Genomic DNA, 13,802 nt, shown 5'->3' on the forward strand with positions numbered 1-13,802 from the left:
CAGTTAAATTCTCAGCCGTATATTCCCTCAAAGTCCAGTAGTAATTTAGACCAGGTAATGTGTAAGACCTTCAGGAGTCAGCTGCCACGCAATCTCCTTCAGGAAGCTTCCCAGGCTCCGTAACTCTTCCTGTCTATCTGGAGCATCTTATGTTAAATGTCTCTGATGATGATTCTCTCCATGCTAGATTGTCTAGGTTAAAGAATCATATTTTCTTCTTTGTTACGTTTCTAGCTCCTAATAACAGGGCCTCATGTAGTAGGCACTCATTTAACCGTTTGTCCTACTGACAAGAATTTGTCTCTAGCATAAAATTTGTTTCCGTGGTGGGTAGTTATGCATTTGAACTTTATTTCATTGATTTCTTACAAAAATGCTTTGAAAGTAGTTTGCCTTTCTTTACTATTTTACATCATGGGAGTGTTTTGAAGCTACAGGAGGAGCTTAATTTAACACAAGTCTCATAGCTATAATACCAGTGACATAAAACTTTATCATTGATTTTAACATCTAGGACTCACTGTAGTTTGGAATCTGGTAATTGGAAAATTCTGTGAATGTTGTAGAATGCCTTTAACAAAAAAGAGAATGCTTTTTTAATAGTGTGTGTGAATGTATCTTACAAATCATAAAATAGACAAAAAGTAGAATCATCTATACTCTGCTATTCAGAGGTTATCTCTGCTAACCTACTGCAAAAATTGAACAATATCGTACCTACTGTTTTGTAACCAGCTTCTAAGTCCCTGTGTTTATTTCCAATGAATTGTTATTTTGCGTTTATCCAATGAAATCTAGAGTATCTGTGGTCTTATAATAAATATATACATTTAATTACTTTTATTAATTTTCAGAGTAAATGAATCATCACATTATGATCTAGCGTTTACAGATGTACACTTTAAACCTGGTCAAATTCGAAGGCATTTTATTGAGGTTCCTGAGGGTGCAACATGGGCTGGTAGGTAAAATTAAAATCTGTGTGACCGCTTATCTCTGTTTACGTTCTAATGACTATAGCTATATGAGGTTCGTTTATCTGTAACATGTATTTCCCTGGTACTAATATATGTATTTGGGTACCTTAGACTTTCTGTAAAGTTCAAAACGTTTTTAAGATCTAGTACAATTTTGCATTGGCCCATACAGGAAATTAAGCCATCTTAAGATGTTTTTAATATTTAAGGTTTGAGCTTAGTTTAGAATAATGCCTTACCTGGTAATAATTTTTTTTTTTTTTTTTTTTTTTGAGACAGAGTCTCACTCTTTCGCCAGGCTGGAGTGCAGTGGCATGATCTCGGCTCACTGCAAACTCCACCTCCCCAGTTCAAACGATTCTCCTTCCTCAGCCTCCCGAGTAGCTTGGACTAGCAGGCGTGTGCTACCACGCCAGGCTATTTTTTGTATTTTTAGTAGAGACGAGGTTTCACCATGTTGGCTAGGATGATCTCGATCTCTTGACCTCGTGATACACTCACCTCGTCCTCCCAAAGTGCTGGGATTACAGGCATGAGCAACCGGGCCCGGCCTAATTTTTAAAATACTACAAATCAGTTTAAACAATGCAGCTGTTGCTTAAACCTCAAACTGTTAAACTCTCAGAATTTTAGAAATAGAGCTTTAATCTTTGAAGCTCTGTTTATAAGAGATTTTCACTTCAGTGTCTCTGAAATTTTGAGAGTAAATGATTGCCTAACACAAAGCTCTTGAATTAACATGTTATAGTCCTGTGAGAGTGCTCATGTCATTCTTTTATACAAGAGCTGTGGGTGTACCATATTTTCCTTCACAAGTTGTGTGTCCTAAATTGACAATTTAGCAGTCAGTATAGAAGAGTATGTCAGTTGTCAGAGCTCACTCCCATTGATAGAAGGAAGCAAATATGGGCTGTCAAGAAAGTGTCACCCAATTTAAATTAGTAGCCAGCATTGTTGATACTTCTTGGATTTGGCCCCTCTGCTAAGCACTTTACAGAGATTATCTTGTCTAGTCCCGTCAGAACCCTATAAGGTAGATAGGTGTCATTAGTAAAAATGGCTTGTATTTTACTTAGGAGTGTGTTTTTTGTACTTGTATGAAAGTACAGATATATTTACATCTGAGACTTTATTGAAAATGAAATATTGAAATCATACATGTATGACCTGGTTTGGGAATAACTGGTTGTATTTGGTTCCCCATACCATTTTCTGGTCATCTATCTGTATGCTGTCCATCTGTTTGTCACCTGGTATCACAGGAAATACCAGACTTTTCTTGTTTTATGTAATTAGGTAAAGGCAAAATAATAGCAAAAGCTGAGAGCTAAAGCAGTGAATTGAACAGCACCCAATATAGCCTGTTAATTTGCACACTGGGTTATAATGGAGCTATTGCAGCAGTGAGAGGCTTCTGAGGATAATCGGGTTGTACTAGACTCATTCATTAAGCATATTTTTCTGTACCATCTGTGCCAGGCCCTTTTCAGTGGGCTAAGGTGGTGAGCTACTTAGACAAGGACCCTGCTTCCAGAGGCCTTAAGAGCATCTAGTCCAAGATATTGCAGTTAAGAGAACTGGATTAGAGGGAGGCAGCACAGAGTAGCGGCAAGGCCGCGGGCTTTGGAAATTGAGAAGTCTGGGTTTGGATCCACACTCTGCCATACACTAATGGTTACCTGGGGGCAGGTTTCTAAATTTTCTGGACTTCTGTTTCAACTGTAAATATAGTTGTTAGTCTGTTGTAAGGATTAGGGATTTTATAGTACTTGGTACATAGCTTGTCTTCGTTGGGATTACGCTCACACTTGACAGTACTTCTAGAGGGTGGAGTCAGAGTTGCTGTGTTCAGCATTCCTGGGGTCCCATTCTCATAGGGCCCCTGGGACTTGTAGAGCTCCAGGCTCTGGTAAAATGTGCACTGGTAAATTAAAGAATACAAATCTATGGTTAATTAATACTGAATTGGGTACTTGTTTAGTGATAAATGGCACTGATTTATGATTGGTTTAGGTTGGTATTGAAAATAATTTGTTTTTTTAAATAAAAATTATCAAATGATCTAGAATGCAAGTAGTTAAGAGAATTTAACAGTCTTAGTTTTATTTCAAATAATTAGAAATATTGTCATAACACTAGATTTTGTATTCTTAGCAACTGACTAGGTTCTGAGAGCTCTCTGCACACCTGGTTTTATGAGCCACGGCATTGCGCCTTGCTTCAGTTCCCTTGAATTAGCTTGGGTGTTCTTTAGAAAAGCTGCCAATCTGGCATTGCGGTGATCTTGGCTTACCTCCAGCGCTGGCTCAGAGTAAAGTTAAGCATAAGTAGTCGTGCCAGGCTTTGTAGACGCACACAGTACACAAGTAGACCAAGAAGAGAGATTAGGAAAAGTTATCAATGAGGAATTGAGGCATGATAACAAAATAGAGGTTTCCAAAAATATAACCTTCCTTACTTTATCTGGAATTGACTGGTTTTCAGCTAAAACAAGGAGGGATTTTAAAAGGTACCCGATTAATGTAATTGTATATGCATCTATGGACAGCTTGCTGTTTCCAGGTGTTTGCAGCATCATGGTGGTGGTTAATTTTAATACCAGTTTCTTTCGTTCCCATAGAAAATCTTCTAGTCTTCTAACTTTATTAATATTTTGTTGATTCTTTGTTTTTATGGAAATATGCAGATTTGAGTATACATTTTATTTTTGATCCCTATTATGTCCCTACATGGGAATTATTCCCTAAGTGGGCATTATTAAAGCCACTTTATGTCAATTTTAGGTCTTATAAGTTTAAAGCTTTGCTTCTTTCTTTCTTATTTTAGAAGTGACAGTGTGTTCGTGTTCTTCTGAGGTGTCAGCAAAGTTTGTTCTACATGCGGTCCAGCTTGTGAAGCAAAGAGCATATCGAAGCCATGAATTCTATAAGTTTTGTTCTCTTCCAGAGAAAGGAACACTGACTGAAGCTTTTCCTGTCCTAGTAAGTTTAATTATAGTTTATAATCCTAACACAATTTATTTGCCTTTTTGGTATGGGCTAAGACTAAGTATTTGCATTTGATTTTATAGTTTGTATTTAGCATGTTGGGATTATATATTTTTTTAATGCCAAAAAAATGAAGTAGAAAAATAGAAAATCTAATCAGGGTACTTGAAATCAAGTTGGAGGTAATTATGGCTGTAATTCTTGAATAGTTTAGTCAAAGAAACATACTAGTCTGGTAGATTCTCGTGCCTCGTAGTTAGGACCCTGATTTAGATTATTCTTTGTTGTACTATAGATTAATTTCTTTAAGACCTGTTTGCTTGTCACTTAACTTATTTTACTAATGCTGTGTTGTTAAGCTATGAGGCTAATTTGCATTATAGGAAAACTGCTACTGCTTCATGTCTAAGTTATCTCAGATGATGGCAGACTGCATTCTTATCTGTGGTGTTGGAAATGATGACTAGTCTTTCTTCCATAGAAGGTGAAAGTACTGATGTTCTTCCTTCAATGCACTCCTTTGTGTTTTCAGTTGGTTCTGGGATTTTCCCAGTATCTCTTGGTTTCTGGTTACTTTCATTTGTGTTCTTCCATGGATCAGTGTTGCTTCATCTTTTTAAACTTTTAAATCACTGATTACTAGAAAACTTACTTTAAAACTCAGTGCTAAGAGCAGGTGTTTTTTTTTTTTCCTTTTCTTATCTTTATTTTTTAATAGGGAGAAAGATGTAAATGACCATAATGTCATTTTGTTTTGGTTGCCAGGTAGCCGTGAGCCCAAACTCAATTGTGCCTATTGAGTATGCCTTACAAAGTTGAAGTATCTTTATTGTGTCGTTATACTTGATTATTTTTCTTTTGGTCCTAATTTTTTATTTCACTTCGAAATAATAAAATCACATTTGCTTTATTATATGTGCTTTCAGAAGCTGCCTAGGATCTTTTATGACAAGAAGCATAGGGTTATGAGTACATAACTATGTATATTTAAATACACTATATCTCTGCAAATGATTTGTCTCTTACTTAGCATAGCTGTTAAAATTTTTGAGTTTTCTTGCTACAAACAGGAAAAGTTTGAAAACATAGAATTGCTCTGAAACAGCTAGTATTTATATTCTGTAATTTGAGAAAAATAAGAAAAGAGATATATTTTATTTACTTTTATTTGCAGGGTGGAAAAGCAATTGAATTTTGCATTGCTCGTTGGTGGGCAAGTCTCAGTGATGTCAACATTGATTATACCATTTCTTTCCATGGGATAGTGTGTACTGCTCCTCAGTTAAACATTGTAAGTTCCACAACATTTTCATGATTTTTAATGTCAGTTACTTGTGTTATTGGAGAGTAACTTCATTGGTTAGATTTAAACTTTAATGAGGGGAAATTACCTGTGGTTCTGAAGATAGCAGTAGGCTTTGTGTGTGGGTACTTATAAACTTTATATTGGACACATTTATTTTAGGTACAAAATATTGCTTATTTTTAGTAAAGTTTGAGAAAGTAATTTGAGAAATCCTTTGTAGCATGCATCGGAAGGAATCAACCGCTTTGATGTTCAGTCCTCCTTGAAATACGAAGATCTGGCTCCCTGCATAACTTTGAAGAACTGGGTCCAAACACTGCGGTATCATTCAATGTTTTAGGAACTACAGATATTGAATATAGATTGGGGGGATCTCTTACACTCTTAAAAAAGGGCCTTTTTTTTTTAATCCACCTGCATGCTAGAGGTGAGAATTTTATCCTTGCCAGCAGATCTCTGCAAGGCAGCCCCAGTATCAGCTTCTAGCTTCACTGTCCCACCTGACCAGCAAAGTCAAGGATGGTGGATAGCCGATCCCAGTCATGACTAGTTAGGATCAGTGGACATTAACCTTTTTATTTCTTGCTGTAAAATAGCAAGTTAACATTCTCTCTGATATTATTTTGTGAATCCTAATGCAGTCATTTTTAGAAACTGCAATACCATTAGAAACTGTTTATTAAATGGTAGAAACTTAAGTACTGTAGCCTGCTGTTTGTGCCTCAGCAGCTCCCCTTACAAAAGCAGGGCACCTTGACCTGTGTTCACATACTCACTGTGTTATAAAGATACCTGGTTTCTTTTGTTTAATCTGACCTTAACTCATCGGCATGAAGCCTAGTCTTAAGTGTATTAAAATAACCAGTTAGGGACAATAGTCAGTGACACAGTAATGTCTAAAGATATACTGCTTCCTAGAATTATCAATAAAAATTAAAACATCCAGCTTTTGAAGATATATCCAACTTATATCATCCTGATGTTTTCTTCCTAAATCTAAAAACTTGGAGCTAAATTTAGAGTAGATTATGTTTCACTGACATTTTAAACTATATTTAAAACTTACTCTTCAGTGTCAGTTTTCTCCTTTATAAAATCTGTACATTAGCAACTTCCTTCAGAGGACTACTAAAAATATGAAATACCATTCCCTCGGCCAGGAGGAGGGCTGAGTGTGTCCCCTGCCATCTGGTGAGCGGCAGGGGTCTGGGGAGGTCTGTGCTGCACACAACACAGTACTGTCAACAGTTTGCACAAGGGGTACAAATCAGAACCTGTCTTGCAACACTTTTAGTTGTCACCCTAGTGTTAGGATTTGGTTGTATTGAGAGCTGTTTGTTCACATTTGAAAATGTTTTTGCCATGAAAAGATTGCCTTTGTCATATTTATTGCAAAATCTAAACTGTATGTATTGATATGATTCAATCAAATAATTATGTAAGTTAGTGATTAAAATATTGTAGAGTATACTGAAAAGGATAGCTCTCAGGAAGGTTCATCTGCACTTTTTGCAATATGTTACAGATTTTGTTGCATATGGTTTTATTTGTCTCATTCAATGAACTCTTGAATCAAACCAGTTATGTAGTTTCCTCATTACAGCCCAGTGAGTGCAAAAACAAAACCTTTAGGATCAAGAGATGTTTTGCCAAATAACCGTCAACTTTATGAGGTGGTCCTGACATATAACTTTCATCAAGTAAGTGTTTGCCTAGTAAAGTGTACCCTTAGGATGAACTTTTGTGTTTTATTTATGATTCATAGAATCAAAAATGGAAGGACAGTGTATATGGTATATATAAAAAACAGAATCAAGTGATTAACGGTTAATTTGGAATTACTCTTTAGGAAATTATAATTTGTAATTAAATACCATTCAGTTGTAAAGTCACAAAATGTAATTGAGTGGTGACCTAGCCTTAAGCCTTAGTTTATAAAATCACTGATCACTGTCCATTGGTGCCATCTGACCCAGGGGTGATTAGATGGCTCAGAAATACCATCTGCCTTCTGGTGATGGTGCTGGGCCTGATTGCTTTCTGCGAAGAAGGCACTGGAACAGGGAAAGGTCAGAGTAGCTCCCAGGTGGGATGGGTGGCAAAAGTAATGGAGGCCAGTTTAAATGCTGGACCAAAGAATTGTTGTAAGATCAATGAGATTTCAATAAAACTGTTACTGAAACACACATCAATTTGGTTATAATGTTAGGGAAATGGATTGGTTTCAGTGAATTTTCACATTTCAGTTTTATAAAGTAATTAGAGGTCCTGAAGTATGTATATGTTGCTTTATTAATGAATACACATAGCCAGGTGTGTATTTTTAAAAGTTTGTAAGAGAGCAGTGACTTTTATAAGTGCTAAAATACTGTGTGTTCTATATTTTCAAAATTTTTTACCACAAGTATTTTTAATGTTTTTTAAATGAAAAAGTCTCATGTCAATAACAATATTAAAAATTTGTATCAGAAATTATATGCAAATCATGCCAAGTAATCTTTTTTGTTTTTTAATAGCCCAAGAGTGGGGAAGTAACTCCAAGCTGCCCACTACTTTGTGAACTATTATATGAATCTGAATTTGACAGCCAACTATGGATTATTTTTGACCAGAACAAAAGACAGATGGGTTCAGGCGATGCCTATCCACATCAGGTATAAAATTGATGGTGATTTTTAGAATTAACGGAAGCTGTTTCCTGAACTAACAAAATCCTGGTTTCTTGTTATGGTAATGTTCATACTTTTAAAAAAACAAAAATTATAGCTTTGTGTTTAGTACTTTTGCAAACTGTGAGAGCCTGTTTGTTGTAGTCGGTGAAGAACAGATTGTGTCAACTATTTCACCGTGTAGTTGTGCTGAATTAGAGGAGGACAAGGGTGAACCTTGCCCACACTGGCCAGCATAACTTTTGGTGTGTGGTGTTTCTCCTTCCTATACACTGATTCTACCTATCTGAAGGTAGAATCATCAAAGCATGCATCAAAGAGATGCGAGCCTCTTGAAATGATCCTAAGTCTGAGGGGGCTAAAGAGAGCACTGCAGCAGTGGCCGCATGTCTTCAGTTCATTTGTACTTTTAAATTTACTGCCTCGTTGGACAACTCTGTAATGAGCACTTACTACATACCAGGCACTATGCTTTGTGCTGTTTTATTGAAGGGAAAAATCACATAATTTATAGACATTTTATCCCTTAGATATTACTGCAAAGAAATGAGATATTTCCTGTAATATGTATAATTTTATGTTGACAAATGAAAATAATTTATGGAGATTTTTTTCAATTAGTTGTTAAAGGAATGGTATCGATTTTCCTCAAAGCAAGTAGCAGTCACATCTCATTACAGACTGGCCTACTGCAGTGCTATTACTTTGGTTACTTTTTAAATCTCAGAAAAAGTGGCTGACACAGGATACAGCATCTCTTCCTCTTGAACCTGTTAAGTGGATAATAGATTTGTATCCCTTGATCTCTATTGGTTTCCTGTTTTTTTCCTGTCTGTAATAAAGGAGTGACATTTTGGTTGTAATTTGAAGATCAACTGGGCATGGTGGCACATGCCTGTGATCCCGTCTACTCAGGAAGCTGAGGTGGGAGGATCGCTTGAGCCCTGGAGCTCTAGGCTATGGTGCACTATGATTGCACCAGTTAACAGCCACTGCACTTCAGCCTGGGCAACATAGTGAGTCCCCCTCTCTAAAAGGAAATAAGGATTACCAGTAGTCATAAGTTACACGTGTGTGTGTGTGTGTGTGTGTGTGTGTGTGTATTTGTCCTAGATATTCTATGGTGCCTCAATTTTGCTCACTTTTTTGGTACTGTTTCTTATATGTCTCTGAGGGACCCATGAACTAGAAAATCACTGCTTTTGTCATTCTCAAGCAGACACTGAGTTTTGCTAAAAGTGTGGGAGTATTCTGTCGTTCTGGAAAGAATGAGGGCTTTGAAGTCAGACCTGACTCCAGCTCTCTTATACTTTACTCTGTGTGATGTTAGGCAAGTCACTTGATGTCCCTGATCCTGTCTGCTCACCAGCGTACTAGGGACTTTATGTGTTATATGAACGTCTGGATAGTTAGTGCCTTGCACTGTACCTCACATATTATGAGCAAGTCTGTGAATGGTAACTTTCACTTTATCCTCTTTCAGTGATTTCCGTTGACTTGGTTAAACTTAACTTTTCCCAAATGTTGTTTTTCTTTTTTAGTATTCTTTGAAACTGGAGAAAGGAGATTATACAATTCGACTACAGATTCGCCATGAGCAAATCAGTGATTTGGAACGCCTTAAAGACCTTCCATTTATTGTTTCTCATAGATTGTCTAATACCTTGAGCTTAGATATTCATGAAAATCATAGTTTTGCACTTCTAGGGAAGAAGAAATCAAGCAATTTGACATTACCACCCAAATATAACCAGCCATTCTTTGTTACTTCCTTACCTGATGATAAGTAAGTGATAACATTGCTTATACTTACTGCCCATCTTATACACTGTAGTCCTTTTAATGTCAGTTTATGACATCTAGGCTAAATTTAGAGGATGTAGTCATTTTTTTTTTTTTGGCTGAAGTTATTTCTTCCTTTGATTTTTGAAGTCTTAGCTATGGGAATGAATTCAGTGTGGAATTGTTTTCATGTTTTTCCCCTTACTTGTCTTTGTGAAACTTTCTCTTTTGTTGCTTTTTTTCTCTTTGAATTCTCTTGTTTAGAATACCTAAAGGGGCAGGACCTGGATGCTATCTTGCAGGATCCTTAACATTGTCAAAGACTGAACTAGGAAAGAAAGCTGTAAGTATTAGTTTTTTAAACACTGAAATTACCTATTTAAAAATCTCATTTCTTTAAAGATAAGAATTAATTCCACATTTCAGAATGGATAAAAGAGAAGATATACTCTTGGGGAAAAAAATTTAATCCTTTTTTCCCAGGTTACTAGTGAAAGTCAGTTAATATTTAGTTGTCTTTTAAAATGTATCCTACTTTTGAAATATTTAGGCTTCTTTTTCACAAGCCTACAGTACTCAGGCCCTGAACCTGTCTTACCTCCTATGGCTAATACACTTGAACTTCCTGTGAAACATGTAAATACAAATCAAACTTGGCTTAAATACATGTGATATTTAAGATTAGAACATGTTATAGAAATTTAACCAATAAGATTGGTTGTCCATATAAGATTATGGACATAGGAATAAATCAGATTATCTTGGGGTGCTTTTAAAAAGTAGTCAGAACAATTACCCTAAAACATGTTTCTTCACACTTCTACAGACCTTTCTCATTGGAATTTCACATGGTTAAGTAGGAAAATATGAGATATTTCTTTTGGTATTGCCTTTTAATTTCAAAATGATGCTTTTTTTAGAAATACGTTTCTGGTTGTTGTACTTTAGACATATATGTTACAGTTTTATAAGTACCTACCTGTTTTTGTTTTTTCCTTCTATGTTTTCATTACAAATTTATTATGAGAATGATGTTTATATAGATCTATCACCTTTTGTCATAATAATCATTTTAGCTCAATGCCAGTAAAAGTTGTCATTCTTAACAGTTTTGCATTTATCTATACTATTACTTCTTACAGAACTAAGTAAGCCTGCTACATAAATGCTGTTATCAAAATGAGTAGTTCTCATACATCTTAAGAATTATATTTATTTTTTGCCACTATTGAACCAAAGGCCATTTATTTACTGTCATTGAAGCATAATTGGGGAAACTTGTGCTTAGAAAGTTGCCTACCCTGACATTTCTTGGGTCTCATTTCAGTTTATACTGTTTATACATACGTACTTTAGTATAATTTGAAGTAAATCAATAGTTAATGGTTTGTAATTAATACATGCACTGATTTAAGAAACCCTGGTAGTTTTTTTTGTAGATTTCATTTCACAGGAAGCATAGCTGCTTCAGCTATTGGGCGTCAGCTGTGAATTTTCATTCAGATGACAGATGACACTTTGAAGAGTCTGCTTACTTGTGAAGAGTATAACAGAAAAGCATTATTAGTAAAAGTGGGGTTTTAGCAATTCAGAAATAGTTACTACTTCCCAGTTACATTGTTTTAGGAGACAATTGTGAAATTAAATTATAAATATGTGGTGTTAACTATGGTAGCTATTTATCAAGGGAGACTTTCCTGGGAGAAAGCAGTAACTTAAAGCTGTTGAGTTCATTATAACTTCCATCACATTGTTTATGTAATCTTTTCTCAGTGGTTTAGCGTTTTCTTGTTTTTTGGTAGTTGGGAAGGTAACTTTCACTTCACTTTGACTTTCACAGTAACTTCGTTGCTTTTTATAAGAATGCATACGCAGTGGGGTTGTTGTGGTACCCTTTAATCAGACTAGACCATCAACTAAATTTACTATTTTAAGAAATGCTTTTATAAGTAATGGATTTTGATCTACTAAATTTTTCAATAAGAAGTTGACGTACTCTTAGTAATAACATATTTGAGTACTTTTTCTTATGTAAGGAATGAAAGTGGCAATGTTGCTTTCTTTAAAAGCATGCCATCTTAATCACAGACCTGAGCCTTCTAAGTGGTGTAACACAGGTGGAACATAAACTGAAAGACAATTAGACAGAGGTTCTGTCTCCATCCTGTGTAGATTATGCATGTTTTCTTACAGAATGTCGTTCTAACTCCCAGGGGCAGTCTGCAGCAAAACGACAAGGAAAATTTAAAAAGGTACTGATTGTCAGTTCTTAAAAAAGATGTCTTAAAGCCTTATTTGCATATTAAACTTTTTTCTGTCACTATTATAAACCTTTTTTTTAATAAGTCTCCCTTAGTTTCCTTTCTTTGCATTCTGAAGTATAGTGCTCTTAGCTGTACTTAGAAGCATTGTTGACATACTGCTTTTCTAAAGGTTTTTTTTTTTTTCCCCACCATAAATTCCTGGAAGACTCATTTTCTCTGTGTATACAAAAATTTTAATGCTATTCATTTCTTGCTACAGATATGATAACAAGTAGCAATATTTGAAATTTTTCATATTTACAATTTTATAGAGAGACGGATGTGATAATTTTTTTTTTTAGCCATATAAGCTAAAGTACTTATTTTTAAAGTCTAAAAGCACTTTTAAATTGAGTGATTTGATTAATAAAATGTTGCAGCTTTTTAAAGCGAACTTTATTCCCTGCTCTTGTATCCATTCTGGTTCTGAAAGAAGAGAAACAATAAAGATCAATGGATGTAGCAGGAACAGAAATAAGGACTGTTCACTGACAATTAAAGCTTATGCTAAGAACACAGATTTTAAGCCCATCGCTACTAAGTGGTCTGATCAGCCTCTCTGCAGCATATTAAGCAATCTTTGATTTACTGCTGGGGCCAGATTTAACTCAGAAAAGAAAATGTCTGCTATAAATATATTTTAGGGCCAGGCGCAGTGACTCATGCCTGTAATCCCGGCACTTTGGGAGGGCAAGTTGGGCAGATCCCTTGAGCTCAGCGGTTTGAAACCAGCCTGGGCAGCATGGTGAAACCCTGTCTCTACAAAAAAATGCAAAAATTAGCCAGGCGTGGTAGCACACACTTATAGTCCCAGCTACTCTATTGGAGGCTGAGGTGGAAAGATCGCTTGAGCCTGGGAGGCGGAGGCTGCAGTAAGCTGAGATCACACCACTGCACTCCAGTCTGGGCGACAGAGTGAGACCCTGTCTCAAAACAAAACATACATACATACATACATACATACATATATATATATATATATATAAAAGGGACCACATATTTAATAAGCTTTCTGGTGAAGACGTGCTACGTCATTCAACATTTTCATGATTTCTTTTTAAACAGAAAGAATTACAGTGGGAAAATCAGTAATGTCCTAATGTATACTTGTTAATTAGTAGTGATATGGAACTGGGGAATCACCATTCTATAACAGCTTAAATTCCTTTATTAAAATGTCTTCTGAAATGTCCATATTATTACATAATAGTAAATAATTTGTCCAAACAAAATACAGATACTAGGAATCATCTTTCTGGAGAAAGATCTAAAGATCAGTATTTCTCAACTGGGTGTCTTGACCGTTTGGGGGCCACGTAATGGGATAAAAACAGCATTTTTTAAAAATAGGAAATGTCAGTTCATCAGACTCATAAAATTGTAATTTCATTTTATGTATTAATGTGTATATCTTTGGGACATTGTGAAAATAGTTTGCAAGTTACTGCTTTAGAGAACAAGGAATAGGTATTCTAGGAATCTGTTAAAAATAGAAGGCACTTATCACGAAGGCCATAGCCAATTATTTTTCTTCTTATTTTTGTTGACCTTTTGCAAGTTTGGGTAGATTTTGTTTGAATTAGGTTGTATAGTTAGGAAAACACTGAATGAATAGGAAGGCATTTACTTGGTGATTAGTAAAGCTTCATTTGAAGAACTTGGCAGCTAGAGTTATCTCTGCTCGTTCCTTTCTGTCTTCAATGCAAGTACGCAATAAAGCTCTTATTTTAGAAATAATTAGTATTACAGTTTTATAGTCACATTACAAAGAAAAAAAT

General features: G+C 35.5%; 1 protein-coding gene across 15 annotated transcripts in view; it reads left to right on the top strand.

The window, feature by feature from the left end:
• Nucleotides 1–13,802, top strand: part of TPP2 (tripeptidyl peptidase 2) — an 82,157-nt gene that overhangs the window by 43,119 nt on the left and 25,236 nt on the right. For 7 of the 15 annotated variants that reach the window (XR_010150553.1, XR_010150551.1, XM_016925506.4 and 4 more), the window contains exons 16-24: nt 855–961; nt 3,804–3,958; nt 5,139–5,255; nt 5,491–5,591; nt 6,874–6,970; nt 7,787–7,924; nt 9,481–9,725; nt 9,986–10,064; nt 11,935–11,973. Coding sequence is in view for 10 of the 15 variants with exons in the window: in XM_016925506.4 (XP_016780995.4) it covers nt 855–961; nt 3,804–3,958; nt 5,139–5,255; nt 5,491–5,591; nt 6,874–6,970; nt 7,787–7,924; nt 9,481–9,725; nt 9,986–10,064; nt 11,935–11,973 (1,078 nt within the window). In the remaining 5 variants the exon portion in view is untranslated. The remainder of the gene's footprint in view (nt 1–854; nt 962–3,803; nt 3,959–5,138; nt 5,256–5,490; nt 5,592–6,873; nt 6,971–7,786; nt 7,925–9,480; nt 9,726–9,985; nt 10,065–11,934; nt 11,974–13,802) is intronic. The other 8 variants (XR_010150552.1, XR_010150554.1, XM_016925507.4 and 5 more) reach the window with 2 other exon arrangements.

This window comes from Pan troglodytes, chromosome 14 (assembly GCF_028858775.2).
Source record: "Pan troglodytes isolate AG18354 chromosome 14, NHGRI_mPanTro3-v2.0_pri, whole genome shotgun sequence".
Classification (NCBI taxonomy): domain Eukaryota; kingdom Metazoa; phylum Chordata; class Mammalia; order Primates; family Hominidae; genus Pan; species Pan troglodytes.